Source organism: Arachis hypogaea, chromosome 8 (assembly GCF_003086295.3).
Source record: "Arachis hypogaea cultivar Tifrunner chromosome 8, arahy.Tifrunner.gnm2.J5K5, whole genome shotgun sequence".
NCBI classification, from domain to species: domain Eukaryota; kingdom Viridiplantae; phylum Streptophyta; class Magnoliopsida; order Fabales; family Fabaceae; genus Arachis; species Arachis hypogaea.
This window is the reverse complement of record NC_092043.1, coordinates 3,182,854-3,205,700: the sequence shown is the minus strand read 5'-3', so window position 1 is coordinate 3,205,700 and position 22,847 is coordinate 3,182,854. Positions and strand designations below refer to the sequence as shown.

Sequence of the window (22,847 nt, the reverse complement as noted above, 5' to 3'; positions counted from 1 at the left end):
AAATTTTAAATCATAAATTTTTAATTTTTAATTTTAAATTATATACCTAAATATTAAGATTAACTAATATTGACTAACTATAAGTTGAATCTCTATATCTTTTTGTCCAAAAATGGTATAAAATGTTTTTTTTTATCTAACATTTTTGCAAAAAAGACATTTTAATATTTAATTTGCACCAACTTTATCCACGTCATTTATAATAAATTTCAAATTTACTCGTATAAGATCATTAGTTATCATTCATTCATTTGTATTCATTCATTTGTCAATAATAGATCAGCCGGGAATAATAATAATTTTAAACAGTTTAATTATATATCCAAGCATTTTTTAATTTAAGTTCAATCAAGCATATTCAAAACTCAATAAAAATCACTTTCATTACATTTGTATGTACACACATACGTTTTATTAACGTTTTTTTTTTTTGTCTTCGTCTTCACGTTTTTCTTTCTTTTCGTTTTTTTCCTTTTTTATCTTTACGTTCCTTCTTTTTCTTTACATGTTTTTTCTCGGTCATTATTTTTTTATTATTGCTATTATTGCTACGTTTTTTCTTTTCTTCCTTTTAATTGAGATTTATTTATATCCAAAAATAAATCGAATTTGGTTTAGATTTAATGAATACTTAACAATAATATCAAGTGAACCTAATTTAATTCATAAATGAACTGAATTCAGTTCAAATTTGAACAAAAAGTAATAAACATTCAATCAGTAAAAAAATGACATTCTAATTCATTTCTGCATCTAAAAAGGCTTTCATACAATTTTTCATTTACATTATTGGACTAACGCTCCAATCAATTATTATCATTGGAAAAAAAATTGTTTGAAGACTTGAAATCTAGAAATTGACTATGATCACTTTCAATTTAAAAAAAAAATTATGTAATCTTAATGTTATTAATATTTTTTGGTTTCCCACGATATCCCCCAATCTGGCAGGTCAAGGACTAATCAATCGCGATACTGAGCTTCATTTAAGAGTTTGCCGCTGGCCAATGAGTTACTGTATGCACAAGGCGGACAGTAATTTTAATGTTATTAATTTACCTAGATAATAATTGTCTGGGATCAAAATTAGTTGGTAGCTTAAAAAAATAATAGGATTGTTCAATTGGTGTGGGTTATTAAAAATATTAAATTAGAATCGAATTCCTTAAGGAATAATAGATTTGACAAATATTTAAAAGTAATATCAAATAAACTTAAATTCACAAATAAACCGAATTCGATTCAAATTTGAACAAATAATTAAAAAATTATTTAAAGAATAAAAAAAATTGATCAACAATTATCAACAGTATCAAGTGAACTTCAATTAACACACAAATAAACCTAAATAAACTAAAAAATTAACCAAAATTATTTAATGATGGCATAAAAAAAATTAGAACTAATAAAGATGTTAGCAAAATATTAGTGTTATTGATGATGACAATAACGAAAAAGAAAAAGAAAAAGACACAACATTGGAGAAGAACATGCGCGAATTTAGAAGAAGATGGAGGAAGAGTAGGAAAGAAGAACATGCGCAAATTTAGATGAAGAAAAAGAAGAAGAAGGACGAAGAGGAGAAGGATTGCGTGATTTGAAAACTTATCACAATTTAGTTAGATACTTAGATTTGGTTAAGTATTTTGCTTGAATATAGAGTTTTATTCAATTTTAAAATAAATTCTAAATCCTAAATAGTAAAACAAAAATAATTACAAATTTTTATTTATAGACAATTTTAAACCAAATAAATAAACAAAATTAAAACAAATAAATAGAATTAAACGTATTTCAATAAATGGAATTAAAATAATGCAAGACGCCGTTAAGTAAGCAGTATTACACTATTATCTATGGAATCCTACTAGGAAACTAATAGAATATTTATATAATGTATACAATAGACTATTTATTTGACTCAATATGAGTTAAAAAATGAAGATAAATCACTCATCCCAAAAGACTAGGAAACTAATGGAATATTTATACAATGTATACAATAGACTATTTATTTGACCCAATATGAGTTAAAAAATGAAGATAAATCACTCATCTCAAAAGCTTAAGCTGATTTTGAAGTTCTCCAATGATTGAACTTTTGACCTTTCGAATCTAAAACTCTAATACCATGTCATGAAATCAATCATCCCAAAAGCTTAAACTGATGGTAAAAGGTAACACTAATAGTTATATCTCTAATACTGAATCAGACATCTCTAAACTTCCATTGTACATATTGTACAAATATCATTAGCTCCCTATACTTTCTCTTACCTATGCGCCGCAAAAATAAACAAATAGCGAAGAATTTTTTTTTCTATCTTCGATATTTTTGCCAAAAGTTTTGAAAAATATTTGCTTATATTTAATTTATATCAATTTTATCTAACGATTAAAACAAATTTTAAATCTCTTTTTACATGTTAATTATGTGTCACTGATAGTTCAGCCGGGGATAATTTTAAATCATTAACCAAACATTAAAGACATTATTATAAATTTTATATTTAAAGGCGATTTTAAACCATATTAACAAACCAAATTAAAGAAATAGAATAACAAATTAAAAAATTAAAATTAAAATTGATACAAATTAAACATTTGAAATATCTTTAAAAATTTTTAAAATATAAGTGAAAAAAAAAGTCCACAAAAATAATGTTCTAATGTCCACATTATATTAATAACTTTCACAATTCTCAACTATTATCTTTAAATCAAAATAATTCCATGCGAATATTCATATGATTATAATCTATTATCAAATACAAGATAATAAAAACAACTATGCCTTCTCTAGTGAGGATCACAATTCTTTTTTATTTACTTTTTTTAAAAAATGTTTTCTACCTTATAATCGAGTGGGCTAATCAATCCATTGCGCGTCTAACATTTTTGCCATGAAGCTGTACCGATCAGCAGCTTCATCTATCTGTGGACATAATATATATATAAAAGAAACATGAGAGATAATATAACCAAATGGATAATAGAAAAAATTAGCAGATACGAATTTGTTACCATTTTCTGTGTTGGCCGACCGGCTCCATGTCCAGACTTGCAGTCAATGCGACCAATTATCGGGTTCGTCTGCGGACTATTCTCCAAGCTAGTACACAGGACATACTGCATGGTCTGCAAGTGATAACAATGCGAATTTATGTTGAAAGAGACGAGAAACAAGAACCTGTGTTTTATTAAGAAGAAGTAGACTAACCGCCAATAGCTTCAATGAGTGCAATGGCACAACACGATCATCATGATCAGCAGTCAACAGCATGGTCGATGGGTATTGAATTGACTTATCAGGCTGCTGTTCCCATGGCCGCCGCACATTATGCAATGGTGAGTACCTACGAACAGTTGATTAGAGGAACATCATATCTTCTACTCACACTTGCAAACATAAATTAACCAAACATAAGAAATCACAGGAATCGACAAAGCAAAGTAGCCACATGACAATATGATCAATGCAGAAATACTAATGACTCAATCCGACACTAACATGAATAAAACAAAATGATGACAAAAATTATTTTTTTGCATGAAATATATATTCTATATAAAAGAATTAGTTTTTGCATAAATATACGAACTTATTGTCATACTTCATGCTAGAACTCACTCACTTGATTAGCCAATGAAACTCTTTCTCCTTGTCTGAACAACCATAATCTGTGGTCCAAGCATGGCCTGAATAGCAGTTTTTATATCAATAGGTGGCACTCATAAACAAATAATTAGCCATAACAAATCCAAACAAACCTATGGTAAATTTGTGGAACCTTAGCATATCCATAACACCAACATGAGCCAGTGCACAACCAAAAAGATCAGGTCTCTGTACGAAGTGGAGGAAACAGTTAGCATAAGTGGAGATCATGGAATGGGAAAGTGTCAAACATAGGAATACAAACCAAATGAATCACACCTGGTTTATACAAGCCCCAATAAGAAGACCACCATTACTCCCACCTTCAATGCATAACTTTCGGGGTTGGGTATAACCAGTAGACACAAGATACTCAGCTGCAGAGATGAAGTCATCAAAGCAATTCTGCTTATTTGCAAGGGATCCTGCTTTATGCCATTCCTCCCCGTATTCTCCACCTCCACGAATATTTGCAATGCAAAAAACAGTACCTAAATGTCTAGTGAGTACTATACGACTAACAGCGAAATATGGGGTGAGACTTATGTTAAAACCACCATATCCATATAGCAAACAAGGGTGCGATCCATCCAAACGAATATCCTTTTTGGCAACAATGAATATTGGGATCTTTGTCCCATCTTTACTGGTAACAAAAACCTGAAAGTTCAAATGGAATTAAAGAACAGAACAAGTCAAGTAACACTGTAACAGCCATGCATAATCTGAGAAATACAATATCTATAACTGAAAACAATGAACTTATAGAGCCTTAAGAATATCGTGGACCTAAACATAGGATATCTCAGCATCAAAAAAATTGTGTTTACCTGCTTGACCTGAAACTCAGAGCGATCAAACCCAGGGACAACAATTTCACGAAATATCTTCATATCAGGTATATTTGTTCTAAGGTCACACTGATATATGATTCTTGGCGTTAGGAAGCTTGTAAAGCTTATGAAAACCACACTATCTTTACGCCTTGCAGAAACTTCGTCAACAGTGCCAATATCAATTGGTAATTGATGTAGCAACAAGCCTGTTTCTAGGTCTCTTACTTGAAGAATATACTTCACATCACTCAAATAACTCACTATCAGTTGATTACCATTCACAGCACAAGCTGACTCAAGTACATCATTTTCAGACTCTTGGAGAACCTCAGACCACACAGTTGGTTCTCTCAAATCTACCCTTACTAGTTTATATTTTGGAGCATCTTTATTAGTTAAAAATGTAAACAGAGTGCCATCATTCGCAATGTCATGATACTGTGCATCAAAATTATCAATGAGCTTGACAAATGGAAGCAGAGTACTTTTATTTCGAAAACTTTCCATCCCATTGGGAAGTTCAGACATGTCAAAGTAGTAAAGTTTGTTAACTGGATCACAGCCTTCTGAAATATAAAGGAGAACATACTGCACATTTGACAAAAACAGAGTGAGATTCATTGGAAATTTAACATCATATGCATAAAATGTTGTGTATGCTTCGTTTTTGTACTCCACAAAGAAAAATAAAATTAGACCAATTTTTTAGAACTATCTCCAATGCTAGTGTTATGTGATGTATATACCTTCTCGTAGCATAAGGTACCCTAACGATAATAGGGTGACTCACCATTTTTTGACAAAGCTACAGGTTTTTATAGCATGATGCTCAAGACAGATGACTATTTAGCAAAAAACCGGCAATATGCCATTGAATATCAACACCAGGCTACTTATCATAAGTACATAATGCTAAATGTAAAATTTTGTCAAACACAATAGAAGATATCCAATTATTCCCATGAAAACAAATCAAGCAAGACCAATTCCAAATGCTAACAGGAAGAGCTAAAGAAATACCTTCCAAAAAATATGCACAATAGGGCATAGAAGAAGTGGAACATCAATGACATTGATAACAGTAAAGTCTTCAGAAGAAAAATATTGTTCGTGAACTTTTCTTATTTCATGTGTACACACAGAAAGAACACAGATATGTCATATAGTTCTAAAGCAATGACAATAAAGTGTACCTTCCCATCATCAGTGACACTTCCTCCAAATGAATATTTAGGGTTTTCAGGATCTCTCCAACACAAAATATCTTCTGATTGATCTGTACCCAAGAAATGATAATAGAGCTCATGGTAAAGATTAGAATTCGTCTCAGTCCCAGCATCTACTACTTCTCCATCCCTATATAGTAGAAGCAACATAATTAAAATTTTAAATAAGGAACACATGAAACTGATCCTTCCACCATCACTCTGAATGAATAATTAATATCTCCATAAAAATAAATCAAATAACCACAATTCAGATTATCTTGACCAGGACAAGCAAATCCCTGGCAACACACAACATTTTTAAACTATATACTTCGATGAATTAGTAGTCGGATAACATTTACAAATTAGAATAACAAACTTCTATCTTCCTTATGATTACTAATCAAATACGCTATATTCTCTATTAGGGTCAACAGACAGAATTAGAATCATATTTCATGCCAGCTGTACAGTTAATTATTAAATCTGTTGGTTGTTGATTTTTCCTTATGTGCAACCTACTGTATATAAACCATTGACAGCGTTAATGAGATATTAATTTTCATTTTCTCGTAAACTTGAGTTAAATATTCTCATAATTTAACAAATACACGTGACAATTTGAAATTCAAGCCTATGAAAGCCAGAGTCGAAAATTCAGACTTCCTTGTAAGAGAAATAATATGAGAATAGGCCTATAAAAAAGAGCAAGAATAGGAGATCACTTACTTAGGTGCTGGATATCGGCTATAAAAGAAACCTTTGCTATCATGTGTCCAACTAATAGAGGAAAACTTGACCTGAAACATGTCCAAGTTTACAACAGTCAGTGGCAACTCATTTCTAAGCTGGTTGCTGTTACTAACAAGGAACACAGTGACGCTCACCCATGACAAAGTGTCAGGCTCAGCATTCTTATCTGCAATACGCATTACTTTTATAGTCACCCAATCACTACCACTTGAACTAAGTCCGTAAGCCAAATACTTAGCATCTTCACTGATTGATAGCGTGTTCAACGAGATGGTTCCATCTTCGCTGAGCGCATTAGGATCAAGCAAAACCTCAGGTTTACCCTCCAAGCTATCCTAAAAGTGAACAGCAAGACAAATGAATACGCAATAAACTCAAAAGTCCGTAACAATCAAAGCATCTAGCAAACTCATCTCAACGCATAATCCGCAACCCAACCTGCACATAGAGTGTGTCTTGAGGCTGAAGCCCTGAGTTGTGGAAGTAAAAGTACTTATCACCTCGCCTAAACGGAGCATGATAACGAGGATGATCAAAAAGCTTCGTGATCTTTTCACTAAGTTTGGATCTAGTTTCGCATTGCTGAAGTACCGAGTTCGTCAATTGCACCTGTTTCTCTACAAACTCCTTCACTTCTTCCGCATCTGGATCTTCGAGCCTAATCAACAAAAACATTTCGGTAAGATTTTCCTCACCGATTTTCTAATGCGCGAGAGCAATTAACTATCCTCGCAATCCTAAATTAGGTATGAAATTTTTTTAACCAACAAGTTGAAATGAGAAAACAAAACGCAATCTATCCGAAACGAGAATGAAATCGAGCAGCGAAAACAGCTAAACAGGTATTAAACATTTGAATTTACAAGATTGAAATGAGAAAGCAAAACGAAAGCTATACGAAACAACAATGAAATCGAGCAGCGAAAACAGTTAAGTTTGTTTTCCGTACCATCGGTAAGGATCGGCAACCTTGACGCCGTGGTAGTCTTCAACGATGGAGTCGTCTCTGCGAGCAGTAGGATATTGGAGACGGTGTGGTAGGGCGGAGAGAGAGGCCATCGGTCTCCGAGGAAAAAGGTGAGAATAAGAGAGGAAGAGACGTGAAGTAGAATAAGAAGAAATGAGGTGCGTGTGAGTGTGACTTGAAGTAACTGACTGAAGAAGAAGCGGCACAAGTTTCGAAGAAACTCTTAGCATTCTCCTTTAAACTTTTTTTTTTCTTGGGTCAAATATCATACTCTACTTACTAGCTTGTTACTACTGCACTAGTAAGAAGAATCGAAGAAGGGCGAAAGCCGAAAGGGGAGTGTGTGTGTGGGCGCGTCCAATCAGAAGTCACGATATTGGTTGGGCCTGCGCGGGATGAGAGCATAGCTATCAGCCGAAGACCGTTTCATTCATTCTTAGCCACTTGTGCTTGTTGAGTTGTTGGTTGTTACTTGTTAGTCAGTTGTTTGGATAAGGACTATAATATCAATTGAATTCGTGTATAATAATCATCTTTATGTTAATTTTTTTCTTTTCTAATATTGAAGATATTAAAATTGGGAATTATTTTTTAAATATCTGACAATATAATTTCATCAGATGAAAGAAAAAGTATACGAGTAGTTATAAAAACTAAACAATAAAAAAAATACTCATAAGAAAAAAATAGTTATTATATCCAATCCAAAAAAAAGCCTTAAATAATTAAAAAAAGAGAGAAAAGTGAAAAGAAAACATAATCTAAGCTGATAAACCTTCAATCGTATTTTTGGGTCATTTTATATGTCCTTTAGTCAATCTCAACAATTTTTAAAAAAGAAATGTTAAGAGACTAATAATTTTAGTTAAATAAAGAATTAATTAATGTCAATTTAAATATAAGATGGAAAAGTCTAGGGGGCAGCAGTTTTATTGAATTTTGGCCAGCATGTAACCAGCAGGGGAAGGTGAGCCATTGGATGAAATCTCATACCAATCTCACACCATCAAATCATTATTGATGGCTAGTTAATGGCTAACAATCACAAAAATTAATGGCCCTAGCATTGCTCATATAAGATAAAAACAATAAAAAATGTTGATTACTTAAGATTTCTGAATAAATTCTATCGGTCTAGAACTGTCTAAGCAAATTGTTGTTATAGTTAGAAATTCTAGTATCAATTTGGATAGTATCTCTAGTTATTTTATTGTCTTTTAAACTAGCAAGATTTGTATAAGACGAGAAAACTACAATTTGTTTGGGTTGAAAAATATATTAATATATTATAAAAATGCAGTAAGTGATTAGTTGATCCACAAGTGGAGTTTCAAATATTTAATATGGGATTATTTCTATTGATAGATACGTTGTAGCTATAATCAGATCGAAAATGTAAAATAAATAAATGGTATATGTAATATCCTAACATTTAGCACCTCATGATCGTATTTAAAGTTTGATATTTAATATATATATAACACATAATTTTTTATTATTGTCTTTATATTTAATATTATAATTTTATTTCACATCAAACAAAATTTATTTAAATTTTAATATTATATATATATATAACACAAAATTTTTTATTATTGTGTTTATATTTAATATTATATTTCACACAAAACAAAATTTATTTAAATTTTAATATTATATACATAATATATATTTAATATTTTTTTTAAATTCTAATATATCTTTTTTTCTGAATTTAGTATATGAATTTTTAACTTATTTTTTTGTATTATTTATTTTAATTCTAAAGTCCAAAAACTTTTTTTGTACAAACATGTTATTTTTAATATTTATATACTATTTTTTTATTTTGAACTTCAGCCCAATATCTGATATTTACAAAAAAAATCTAAAACTTATAAAAAAATGATTAACCTGATTAACAGATTATCTTTTTAAATCTAGACCATTCAAATAAAATATAATAAATAAAGAGTTCAAATTTAATGAATTCACAAGGTGTGCAGCACTCCATACTTAGCACGGAGCGTTTAAGGATGAGCCTGTATAGAAATACTATTTGATATTTTATAAAAAAAAAAGTATTCCACTAGTATAAAAAAATAGATTATTTTATTATAATAAATTTAATTATTCTGGTTAGTGATTATTTAGTTAAAAAAATAAATTAACATGAATAATATATATACAAATTTATAAAAATTAATTAATTATTTTTGTATGTATACATAATATTTTTGACTTCACAAATATGTTTGTAATTAGCTTATAGATTTATTTAAAAGCTAATAAAAATAATGCTAAATTTTTTAATTTTGTTTGTAAAGTATTATTTTAGCCCCTAACATTTAGATAAATCATAATTTTATGTTTGAAATATTTTATTTTTATTCCGAACGTTTTATTTTATCTTATTTTAATTTTTTAATCAAAATTAAATTTTTTTCTTCTCAAAAGACTATTTTTTTTTCTATTCTTAGTTTCTTTATTCTCTTATTATTCTGTCACTTTTGCTTTCAAATCACTCAACAAATATTGCGACAACTACAGTTACGATTTTTGTCGCTATCTATAAGAAAATTAAATCATAATGGAAGAAAGGATTTTGGAGAAATTTTTTTATAGTTTTGACTAGAAGACTAAAATAAGACGAAATAAAACGTTTAAAATAAAAATAGAATATTTTAAACATTAGAGATAAAATTAGAATTTAATCTAAATATTAAAGACTAAAACATTATTTTATTTTTTTTAAGTAAAATCAAATTATATATCTTATGTTTTGTAAATTGTAAAAACTAAAATGTTGTTTCGGTAAAAATTTTGAATACTAGTAAAACGTAAAGTTGATAGACCTTATAAGAAGTAAAAGAATTTAAAATAAGTTTAACAAGGAGTCATTTACTGACTAATGATGATCTAATTATAAGAAAGAGTATTACTTATCTATTTATTAATTAATATTATTTATTTTAATTTTTAAATAATCTTATTTGTAACTGTTATTTTGTTAAAAAAGGTTTTTTTTGTTATAAATATTATAACAAATGAACTTTTTAATGGAGTGAAAGACAATCAATAGTTTGAAATTGCAATGAGTAATAGTTTGAGTTTTCATTACTTTATATCGATATACTTTTTATATATAAGTCTAGTTTTTTGGGTACTTATATACAGTATAATTCTTGTTTCAAATTAAAAGTACTAATGTATTAATAGATTTAATTTGTATATTGATTAGTTCTTTTATTTATTAAATGTGTACAAATTATAAAAATACAATTAATTAGGAACCTGAAATAGAAAAATATTTATCATTTAAGTAAGAGATTTTGAGTTCAAGTATTGAAAATAACAAAAAATTACATTTTCTTAGAAATTATATGTAATGAAATTTATTTTAGAAAAGAAAGTTGTGGATTAAGTTGTGTTAAAATTAATTGCCCGTACCATGCATGTGATAAGATTGAAATTATAATTTTAAATTATTTTATTAAAATTAATTTAAATGATAATAATTTAATTAATAAATAAGTAATATGATGTGTATTGTTTATTCTTTTTTAAATATGATATTAAGTGTATTAACTCAAATGTAACTATTAAGTGTATAAGAATTATGTTTGAATTATGAATTCTTTAAATAAAATTATCCCATTTAAAATCTTTAAATTATAATTTAAAAAAAATTGATATGATATTACATTTTTCTCCATTTCACTATTAATATACTGATATTGTAAGTCTACATTACAATATTTTTCTGAATCTTGACTGAAAAAGGAAATAGTTATGTGTTTCTATCATTCAATTTATTTAATACACCATGTGCTAACACTAACGATATTTTTTTAAAAAACATATATTGATAAAAATAGATATAATATGATTACAAATATAATATAAATAAATAAAATATATAAATAAATGCTAAACCAATGTTTTTGTTGAATTTTATAAATTAAAGAATAATTATGTATTCGGTTATTTAGTGATCACATAGATGCTCAATTAATTAGATTGTAAATTGATAGATGCTCAATTAATTAGATTGTAAATTGATATCATAGTGTGCTTCTTATTTTTTTTCTCATTTCTAAATGAAAGTGAGAATTAAGAGAAATAAGTAGTAATATATAAAGAAAAAAAAGATTTTGCACTACAACACATAATTATTACTAAAAAAATATTCACATTAAAATATTAAAATTTTACATACGTACTGTAAATCATGAAGATCAATTACAATGTACTGGTCACTTCTCCTTATTTTTTATCATGATATAAGTTTTTCTTTTCCACTCAAGAGTCCAATAATATCTAATTGAACAAAAAAATTAAATTAAAAGTACCAAATTAAGAACAAATGAGTGAATAATATAAAAAATTAAATTTCAGTTGATTCTTCAATCTCAAAATTTGAGAAGACATAGACCTTCCTTTATACTAATTCATTCTCAAATATTTTTGTCAAATAGTTTTTGATTGAACAATAAATTTTATCGTACTGTTACAAAATAAATTAAATATAAAAGCTATTAGCTTCTACAAAGCTATTAAAAAGAATTATCTTTGACTTGTGAAATGACGTACTTATAAAATTAACTTAAAATACGAATTACAAATATTTTTAAGAATTTAATTTTGATGCACTGACAATGTAAAGTAGTTTTGCACATGCATCCAATTATATAATGACACATCAGTAAAAATAACTATTTTTCAAATTGAATGCGTGAATGATCATCCAAAAGAACGGATATAATTACACGATTGTGTAAAATATTTTACACTGTCAGTATATCAAAATTAAACTCTATTTATAAATTAAACTTAGGATTACTTGAAAAAATTTAGTAAAAGAATCAACTAATTTAGTAAAAGAACTATTTCTATGTAAGTCATCTTGTTCTTATCAAACTTAGACGAGACTTTCTATAGTTTTATAATTCTAGTCTTTATTTTTCATACTTTTTCTTCGTATAATTTACTGTAAGTGATACCATTGATAGGATAGTAGACAGTAGCTATTAGATATAAAAAAGTAAAAAAAAAATAGAATAAAGACTTTGTCAAAATTATAAATTTTTTAAATGATAAATATGTGAGAGAAAATTCACTATTACTTATTATATATATTAATAATATGTCAATATTTTAAAAATATACTAATGTAATGGCCACTTTTTCTTGTTCTTGACCATGATATAAGTTCTCCTTTTTTGGTTAAAAGTCCAATAACATCTAATTTAAAAAAAAAGACGAATTAAAAGCATAAAATTAAAGACAAATAAATGAAACAACACAATAATAATAATAATAATAATAATAATAATAATAATAATAATAATAATAATAATAATAATAATAATAATAATACAAATTAACTACGTACCAAATAAGTTAGCCTTTTCATTTGTTTGTCTCAATATATCAACATGATCGAGAAAATTGAAATGATTGTCAGGAATGTTAAGATCATCAATCGTATTTACTATACGTGACTCCTTCTTTAAAGTTATTCTACACACATGTGTAGTCGGAAGATAAATTCCGCTTGATTCCTTAATCAGAAAATTTGAGATGACATAAACCTTCCCCTCAATCATATCATTCTCAAACATCTTTGCCAAATAATTTTTGATTGAACAGTGAATTTTATCACACTGTAAAACAAATTAAAAATGAAGACTATTAGCACTTACAACTCTATTAAATCGCACAAAAAATATCTATAAATTGGACCTAACATCACTTGAAGAAATCATGGTGGATAATCAACATACTTTATCATCCATGAGAACCATTTTCAGGTAAGCTGACTTACTCTTGTCAAATTTGGATGGGACTTTCCATAACCTTATCATCCTTACCTTTATTTTCCAAACCTTTTCATTAGATAATCTATTACATGTAATACTGTTGATTGAATTATAGCTTGTAGCCATTAGATATGGAAAATAATAAAGAGAAAAAAAAATATGAATAAAGTATGAATTTTCTAGATGATAAATAATTGAAACAATTGAATATTGACTATTACAACATATATATATATATATATACTAATTACAAACATTATAAATTTTTAATGGAAATAATTGATACTAATAAAAAAAATCTATAAATAGAAATTATATAATTTCAATTTCAATTTCACATAACAAAATAGTTGTTAACGAAAATTATGAAATCTTTTTTTAACATACGTATTATGCCATACGTATAAATTATACAGATTATGTTATAACTTCATATATATGCATAACAAAACAGTTTAATATTATATATTGTCTACATTAATTATATGCCAAAATTTTGAAAAAAAAAAAAGAGGAGATATATAAGTATGTAACATATTATTGGTATATATAAAGCAGTTTTATATTGCTATAATTATAGAGACTTACTACAATTATATCAAATTTAATTATGACTGTAAATAAATAAAACAGAAAACAATCAAAACTATTTTTTTTTTCTTTTTATAGTCAAAATTTACTGTAAATATAAAAAAATAAGCACTAATGATTAAAAAATTGAGTAGAAAATAAAACTCCATAAACTAAATTCAATTTGTTAACTAATTAATTTTACGTCCATATAATATTATTATTATTATTATATATTGATTAAAACTGTGATACCAATAAAATTATTACATACGAATGAGAATTAGAACTATATCAATTATATCAATTATATGAATTCAAAATTATTATTATTATTATTATTATTATTATTGAGTAATAATGATAATTCACGTGATAATAAATTTTATTATTCGAAATTTGATTTGATTGATTTCTATATGCATAACAAAATAGTTTAATATTATATATTGTCTACATTAATTATAAGCCAAAATTTTGAAAAAAAATAAAAGAGGAGATATATAAATATGTATAATATTATTGATATATACGAAGCAGTTTTATATTGCTATAATTATAGAGACTTACTACAATTATATCAAATTTAATTATGACTATAAATAAATAAAATAGGAAACAATCAAAACTATTTTTTTCTTTTTATAGTCAAAATTTGATGTAAATATAAAAAATAAAATCACTAATGATTAAAAATTTGAGTTGAAAATAAAACTCCATAAGCTAAATTCAATTTGTTAACTAGTTAATTTTATTTGAAATTTGATTTGATTGATTTTTATTTTATTTACTTACATAAATAATTAAAATATATAACATAAATATCATAATTAATATAATTTTATAATATAATTATAATTAATATATTTTATCATAATTAAATATTAATTTGATGTAATTTAATAAAAATATTTATTAAAAATAATATAATCATACATTATTCATGAGTTAATTATTTAGCAAAATACTTTAATATGATTTTTACATCTCGTTATGAAAAATAACTACTTAGATATACCAAATAATATGTAACATATTATTACCTGTATAAGCTAAGGCACAAAGACAAGATTTAATTAAGGTGATTGAAACTTTCACCAAACAGAATATGACCTCAATCGAAAAAAAAAGGGCATTCGATTTTGCATTAATTAGATAATCGTGGAAATAACATAATCATACATTATTGATGTTTCATTATTTTTTCTAGATAAAATCTGTTGTTATTGGCAAATAAACTGTGTTTAGATCAACGATTTACTATATGTTTAGGTAGAGATTTTGTCAAATATAATGAAAATACAAATAAAGAATTAAAGGATAAAAATAAACTTAATTATATCCGACACTACTTCATTTTATTAAATTATTTAAAAGTAGCACATACACAAAAAATACTCATAATATATAAATTGAAGCAATAATTTAAAATTCTATAATTATAACCTAATCAAATACTAATATTAAAACCAAATTACTTAAACAATATTGAATCTATTCTAGTCCTAAGTCACGTATAGCATAGAGTCATTTTCGTAATGACAACCAACTGAAATAATATCGTAAGTTTCAACATTTAGAATTCATGCAAATTCGGACCATCCTCTTGTTAAATAAGCTTCATCATCCGCTATCCACGCAATGCAGCAAGGTATAGAATTCTCACACCGAGAAACCAAACTAACCCTTATTCCTCTCAATGGCATTGCATGCATGCAAAAGAAAGTCGGTAATTTCTGAAAAAAATCACAATATGTTAAAAAATTATTCTAATAATGAACAGCTTAAAATAAGAAAATTTAAATATATTATTAATCGTTGAAATTGCATATCCAAGTTTGTCACGAATTTAGCAAAACTGAACTTAAACTGAGGAAATTCAATCTCATTATGTGCTCCACTTCAAAGATTTTCGGGCAGACGTAAAATGTATGGAGGGGATGGAACTTAAATTTTCCCTATAAAATTCTGTGGATGTAATTCCTCAATAAAAAATCGAGCTCCTCCCAAGAAAGCTAACTTTAACTACATTCTAGGTTGGTCATAATAGGTGAGTAGATCCAACCATTCTTCGGTAAAGTAGAGATTATTGCCCCTTTTTTGAACGCTTACATCTATGTAGTTGGAACCCGAATCAATGAAGACAACTCGATGAGGTATTTTATGGATGTGATGCATTGTAAACAATTGTGGCAAAAGACAATCAAACTGGAACATTAAACGATAAGAATAAATTAGAGTAACAACAATTAATAAATTATCATACTGAATTTTAACAGTACACCAACATAGGCAAAAACACAATGAAGAGGATGACAAAATTAATATGAATTTAGGACATTCAGTCTGCAGCTCCCAATAAAAATTTGAGAACCACTTGCTGCAATAAGAGCAATTTAAAAAAAAATAAAAACAAAAACAAAATCTGAATTTGAACCAAATTGACCAATTTAGAATGGTGAATCTAATGAAAATTTATACAATCCAACAATTATTTTCCAGTACACAGTCGATGATAAAATGCTGTAAAATCAACTTGGAAAAATATTAATTTATTAACGTTCAATCATGATCAAGCAAAATTTGGAGACTAAAACAAACAAAATGAAATCAAACAAATCCCTTAAATTTTTACACTTCACTGAACTGGAATTCACCATTTTTTAAACAAATTGTTCATGAAAGCTCAAAGATTAGCAGCAAAATTAGTCTATAAACTTGGATACACAATATAATAAAAATGAGTATATGAAAAATATTATAAAAAATTATAAATTGTACCTTAAAAGGATCAATTTTAATAAAAAACAAAGAATACATTCTTATTCTATGAAGTAGTAAAAAAAATACTAATTATAAAATTATGAGTTGACTCTCAAATTCAGATTCATGTACCACAGAAAAACATTATATATATACTGTAGTAAAACAAAAATAAATATGTAAGTTACTTATTATTAAGGTAATTTTTTATTATGTACAGTAATTACGCATCATATATTAATTTTGTTAAAATTATATAATTTTATCATATCATGAATAGAATCATTATTTTCTATCATGATAAGAGAAATCTCGGACAATGAATAACAATATTATACATAATATATACAGATTGAAATAGAAAGGGGGTAAAAATATATTATTATGCATGATTTTAATAACTTAAAATGCTTGAAATAATTATCATAAGAAAATAGAATTATAATGGGTTAAAGTAATAAAAAAAATATAATTTTAAAATATGAACAAAAATTATAACGGGTTATATTTTATTATTATTATTATTATTATTATTATTATTATTATTATTATTGAATAATGAATAAGAATTAGAATTATATCAATATTTTTAAAATTAATATAATTAAAATATTTAAAAATATTTAAAATTAATGTGCGTTATTAATATCATTATCATACATTATTATTATTATTATTATTATTATTATTAAAAGTATTTTTAATAAGTAATTGATAAGAAATTTAATAGTGTATTAAATGTTGATTTGATATAATTATAATGAAGATATGTTCCTAAAGTAATATAATTATATATTCATTAAATATTAATTATAATATAATTACAATAAAGATATTTTTTATAAAATAATTTAGAATAGAAAAAATTTCACTCATTTTGGAGGGAAAACAGAAGCGTAAGAGATCAACACGTCACCTTTAGCAGTCGGAGAAAAATCCAATTTTAGCATATTAAGTAGATATTAATATTTAACAAAATTTATTTTAATATATTTTTACTTTTACTACTAAAATTTTTTGAATCTATTATTGATTCTAAAAAAAATAAGTAAAAGATCACATTTTTCTAATTCCATTCCAATCAAATATATGAACCTATGCCCATTCTAATAAAATTATAAAAGAATAAGAAAAGAAAATATAAAATTATAAAAACATAGTAAAAAAAAAATAAAGCATGGCCACATGCCTATCTTCTTGTAATGTACTCATGCACATCCATTCCTTTATGCATAATTAATTCCTATGAAACTTGGATATTAATTAGTTCCTTTTCTTGAGATAATTTTGACGATAAGATTCTAATTATGCAATATGCATAGTGATCATCATACATCCATTCCTATACATAACTTTTCTTTTTATATATAAATATGAAAATTAAAACACAGGTTCTAAAAAAAATTAAGAAATTGAAACAATGAAAAAAAAAAAGCAGCATCATTAACTATATATTAAATATCCAAAATATCCTAAGGAAAGCATATCCTAAGGAAAGCATGCATCCACCCATTCGTTCTCAATGCTTCATTTCATGTTATAGGTTTGTGGCAAAAGGTTGTTTTGTTTGACTGTAATGTGGGAGCTTCATCATTGCCACCAATGTCCAAAGCCAAACACTCAAGAAAAAAGGACTTAGACTAATGATTACATCAGGGTGGAACAAGAATGGATAATATACTGTAACTACATGCAAAATTTCATTCTTTCCTTGGTCCACTTTGTTGGATAAATGCCTAGCTAGCTAACTAGCTAGTTAGCTATATCTACTTATTTAATTTGGCGCCTTCAAAGACTACAATGAAATTAAGACCCATAAAAATTTGTGAACACATGGAAGGGTAATAAGGTTCACATGTACCAATTTGGAGTTTTCAACTTTCAAGTAGTAGTACTCCTATTTTCTTCTTCTTTTTTTTCTTATTCTATTTTCCTTTTCTTTTTCTCCCACATTATTTCGCTGTGAGATTTTTCAATAGTAAATGAGGTAGTTGCAAGTTTGCTAATTTGGCTGTGTGCAAAAGAAAGGTAAGGGAAGGTCTACAACTTTAGAGTCAAAACAAATCTGTGCCTTATGGCTACAATAAAGACAATAAAATGGTCCCCCCAGAATTAATATAAGCCCTCTAAGATAGGCTTAATTCCTTTGCACTCTGTGTGGTGGGGTTTGTACGTACACTTGAACCAAATTAAAGAGATTTTGACTAGTACAACATATATCAGGATTATTACTACAAAATATAATGCAAATAATTGTTAATAGACCGTGACTATACTTACTAGCTAGCTGCTAGCTGTTCCCTCAGATTCATATGAAAATTAAGCAAAGAGCATGCACGCGCCATGGGAAGAGAGTGGTTGGTTGTGTTGCATTGAAAATAAGAGATGAATGTCAGATCCTAATGATGAGGCTACACTTACGTTCAGAGGAAAGTAGTGGAGTAGCGTATAAAGGTATTAGGTAAATGGAAAGGCCACCCCTTAAATTAATGCTAACTACTAAGTACAACCCATTCGACCATTCCCATTCCCTGTTAAAAAAGATTTTGAATATCAGATCAATTTTTTTTTAAATAAATTTTAACTGATTTTTCAATAAAAAACCAGACTAACTCAACGATATTTTTAAATTACAAATTTATAGTGACACAATCTGCATGAACCCGTCACAAACTGAAATCTACTACTTTCATGTAAGGGAATTATTTAAAAAAAAAAACTTGAGCTACATATGCAAAAATTAAAGTGCAGATCCAAACCATGAAACTTCATTTGATTATGATGAAAGAGAAACAGAAAAACATTCAACCCCTCTCCAAGAGAGAGATGTAACCGATATCATCATCATTATCTTCTTGAAACCCTAGAACCAAATCACAGAACAAGTATCAACTGAAAATTGTACACAAAGAAGATGAGATAAGAAAGAATCACGAAAATAGTAGAGAGAGAGAATATGTAGATAGAAGCTTATAGGGTTTCAAAAGGAGACATCAAATACTAACATATATTACAAGGTTTTTTCGAATCCAGAAGCAGCTTCTGGTTAAATTAAGGGTTATTATACCCTTCGCATACATCATCTGAACCCACATCAAATTTTTAAAGCAAACTGAAGAATACTGAGAAAGATCGAAGCAAAAGCATGAATACACATGAAAAAGAACAAAATAATAATAATGATAATAATAATAATAATAATAATAATAATAATAATAATAATAATAATAATAATAATAATAATAATACCACCGGAAACGTACTAAAAGTAATTTTAGGCAAAAAGAATAATTATAAACCCATAGTGTTACTCTATAGGAGATACTAGAGACAAAAAGAAAAAAGGAATAGTGGTTATGGATGGCATGTAGATATATATAAACTTTACTTTACCTTAATTAAGGGAAAGAAGGATATCGGACATAGATATAAAAATATATGTATATATCACGAAGGATTTTTACAAAGAGAAGCTAACAGAGCTCTGTTGGCAGTATGTCCACCTCCCCAAGAATTTTGGTGTCAAAAAGAACGAAGATCGGAGGAGGTGGACAGAATGCCAATAAACTCTGTAAACAACGCTTTGTTAAGCCCAACGTGAACAAACACAATCAAGCTTGGTTTATACTTGAATAATGAAGGAAGGACTATAGTCGTCGTTCACACCTAGCTAGTGCAGCCGCAGCACATAGACAAAGTGGAAGATTCAGATTGGAAGTTTTTGGCAACAAGGGGTAACCACATCCCTACCCTATTTAAGATGCCACTGTGAGCCTCACAATAAATATGAGAGAGACTCATAGCGTGTCTTGGCACAAATTATTAGGTGGTAATACACCATTTAGGTGTATCATAATTTATTTTATTTTATACTTCTTTAGCCAAATACGAGTACATGTATAATGTATAATCATACTAGCTTCTATTATTTGAAATGTCATTTTATAATTGTGTGTCTTGCTTCTTATGGTAAATGTAAATTAAAGGCTAGATTTTTAAAGCTTTATACATTCAATATATTAAAAAGGTTCAAAATTTTTCTCATTCATTCTCTTAATTAATGTGTCTCTAGAGGACTTTTTAGTTAAGTCATTCTTTTAATTATTAAACATACATATGTAATCATAATAAATATAGGAAGTAATAAGATGATAAGTTCGTCGTTAATTATTCTCTTAATAAATGATTCTGAATTCAAATTTTAAGAATAGTAAAAAAATATAATATTAATTTACTTATAAATAAATGTAAAAAAACGAGACATCTATTTACATCGTTTAATAATGTCATCTAGAGTTTTAAAGCTACTTTTTAAACTTTTCTAAGATATTGAAAACTTTTGAAACTTTAAATAATTTAATATAACTTAAACTTTTCTATCTTCCTTTTGTTACAAGTTTATATTTATTTATTTTTAACTACATAAACAATACTTCACTTTAAAAATCTTAATAATGAGTGCTAGAAAAATCCATATTGCTATAAAAGCTAAAAAGGGCGGATTATATATTAGGAAGAATTTTAAGTGTACCAAAAACATTAGTATTTTAGTTAGGGAGCCATTTAGATAAAAGACCCTTAAAACATTTTTTTTAAAGATATTTTTAAATAATAAAAATTTAATACATATAAATCATTAAACTGTATTATTTTTATTAAAATTAGATTAGAATAAATTGATTTGGTCAAAAAATCGATAAATTATACATTGAATCGGTCTAAATTAATATTTTTTTATAAAAAATAATTACATTATCTCCTATTATAAAAAATGACTAAAATATTTTTATTATATATATATATATATATATTGAGAACTCTAAATTTTAACCCTTTTCTTTTCTCTGTACGGTTATATGTACGGTTATAGGGTTAGAATTTAAGGTTTTTAAAATTAAAAAATATATTTAATAAGAATATTTCAGTTATTTTCTATAATAAAATTATTGTAGTTATTTTCAATAAAAGAGAATATTAATTTATATCGATTTAAGATTTGATTTATTAATTTTTCGACCAAATTAATTTGTCTGATCTAATTTTATCAAAAATAATATAATTTAATCAATTATATATATTAAATTTTAATTAATTAAAAAACATCTTTAAAAAAACAGTTTAAACATCTTTATCAAAATAGTCTCCCATTAATTATTTTAATCGTTGATATAAATTATACATGTCAAAAACATTTCAAACAAAAAGTATAGTAACCATATATAATTCAACTCAATTACTGTTTACATGTATGTTTATGTGTAAATAACCTCTTTCATATATATACATATACCAAAATTAATTACTAATATATCTATATATAAATATTTATATATTATTTAATTCATTTTTATTATATATATATATATATATATATATATATATATATATATATATATATATTATGGAGGCTCCCCCACCCAACCCACACCTCCCCCCACCCCCAAATCGAAGCCACACTTTGATTCCGTTGAAAGGACCTACCTTCCACTTAGCCAAGAATCCAAGGTATTCTCTGTTCATCACTTATTTGACCTAACACAAGATGATTAGACAAATAGACATAGCAAAGTGCCGTGGCCTCCTTCAAAGAGATCAGAACGGTCAAACATGTGTTCAATAATAATTATATTAAGGAAAAAGTTTGGAACCAAACTTAGAGAACTAGAATCAGTAAAAAATCTTCTATTTTTAATTTTATTTAACGAGATGAACAACATTTAATTATTATCTTTTATGTGCTTATTTTTTTATTATAATATTTATTGTATATAAAAATATTAATTACATATACTAAATAATATACATACGTTTATCAATTTATATTTTTATCAAATGAATACACATCATTTATATTTATATTATTTAATTTATATTATAATAATAAAAGTACATTTTTTTATATAGTGTAACATCTACATATTTATATACATAATTTTCATAATTGATATATTTTTATAATTAATATTATTTAATTTTAAATTATATTTTATTATATATTTTAAAGTATTTCACATATGTACTAATAAATTATGATTCAAAATGTTCTAATATTTTTTTTAAAGACATTATACATTTAAATCAAAGTAACCGTCTTTGATAATTTAAAAATTTGTTTCATGTTTTTTAAAGTGAAATGATTTATTTTGATTCACATATATTTTTAAATTTTACTATAATTAAATTTAAAAAAAGAATGTCAAATACTTAAATTAATTTATTCAATAGACAAATTTATTCATAATAATATCCATAAATTTATACACATAACATTTATAGTTAAGTAAGGTATAA

At 26.3% G+C, this 22,847-nt stretch overlaps 1 protein-coding gene and 1 long non-coding RNA gene across 3 annotated transcripts; both read right to left on the bottom strand.

Moving 5' to 3' along the window:
- Positions 1-2,662: 2,662 nt before the first annotated feature.
- On the bottom strand, positions 2,663-7,921 carry LOC112705682 (uncharacterized). 2 transcript variants are annotated; one of them, XR_003155530.3, is made up of 12 exons: positions 7,405-7,921; positions 6,894-7,113; positions 6,590-6,790; positions 6,432-6,502; positions 5,688-5,850; positions 4,489-5,082; positions 3,938-4,318; positions 3,792-3,847; positions 3,636-3,699; positions 3,221-3,356; positions 3,025-3,138; positions 2,663-2,935 (listed from the first exon to the last, which is right to left on the bottom strand). XR_003155530.3 is itself a non-coding variant. In XM_025756587.3 (12 exons), exons 1-12 carry the CDS (start codon positions 7,650-7,652, stop codon positions 2,870-2,872), a joined length of 2,334 nt encoding a protein of 777 aa, XP_025612372.1. In that variant the 5' UTR covers positions 7,653-7,921; the 3' UTR covers positions 2,663-2,869. The 2 variants fall into 2 exon arrangements, 1 of the variants encoding a protein (XP_025612372.1); XM_025756587.3 differs by having other exon boundaries at positions 3,772-3,847.
- An 11,190-nt stretch (positions 7,922-19,111) lies between these two features.
- On the bottom strand, positions 19,112-20,309 carry LOC140174776 (uncharacterized). Its single transcript, XR_011864440.1, has 2 exons — positions 19,950-20,309; positions 19,112-19,419 (listed from the first exon to the last, which is right to left on the bottom strand). It is a non-coding gene; the product is annotated as an uncharacterized lncRNA (long non-coding RNA).
- Between the last annotated feature and the right edge of the window lie 2,538 nt (positions 20,310-22,847).

What these genes read in the sequence shown, in the direction of transcription:
- LOC112705682 (XM_025756587.3), bottom strand. Translation starts at nt 7,652, where the DNA reads ATGCTAAGAGTTTCTTCGAAACTTGTGCCGCTTCTTCTTCAGTCAGTT. An exon ending in GTTGCCGATCCTTACCGATG is followed by an intron (nt 7,114 to 7,404) that starts GTACGGAAAACA and finishes TTTGTTGATTAG; the next exon opens with GCTCGAAGATCCAGATGCGG. An exon ending in AAGACACACTCTATGTGCAG is followed by an intron (nt 6,791 to 6,893) that starts GTTGGGTTGCGG and finishes GTTCACTTTTAG; the next exon opens with GATAGCTTGGAGGGTAAACC.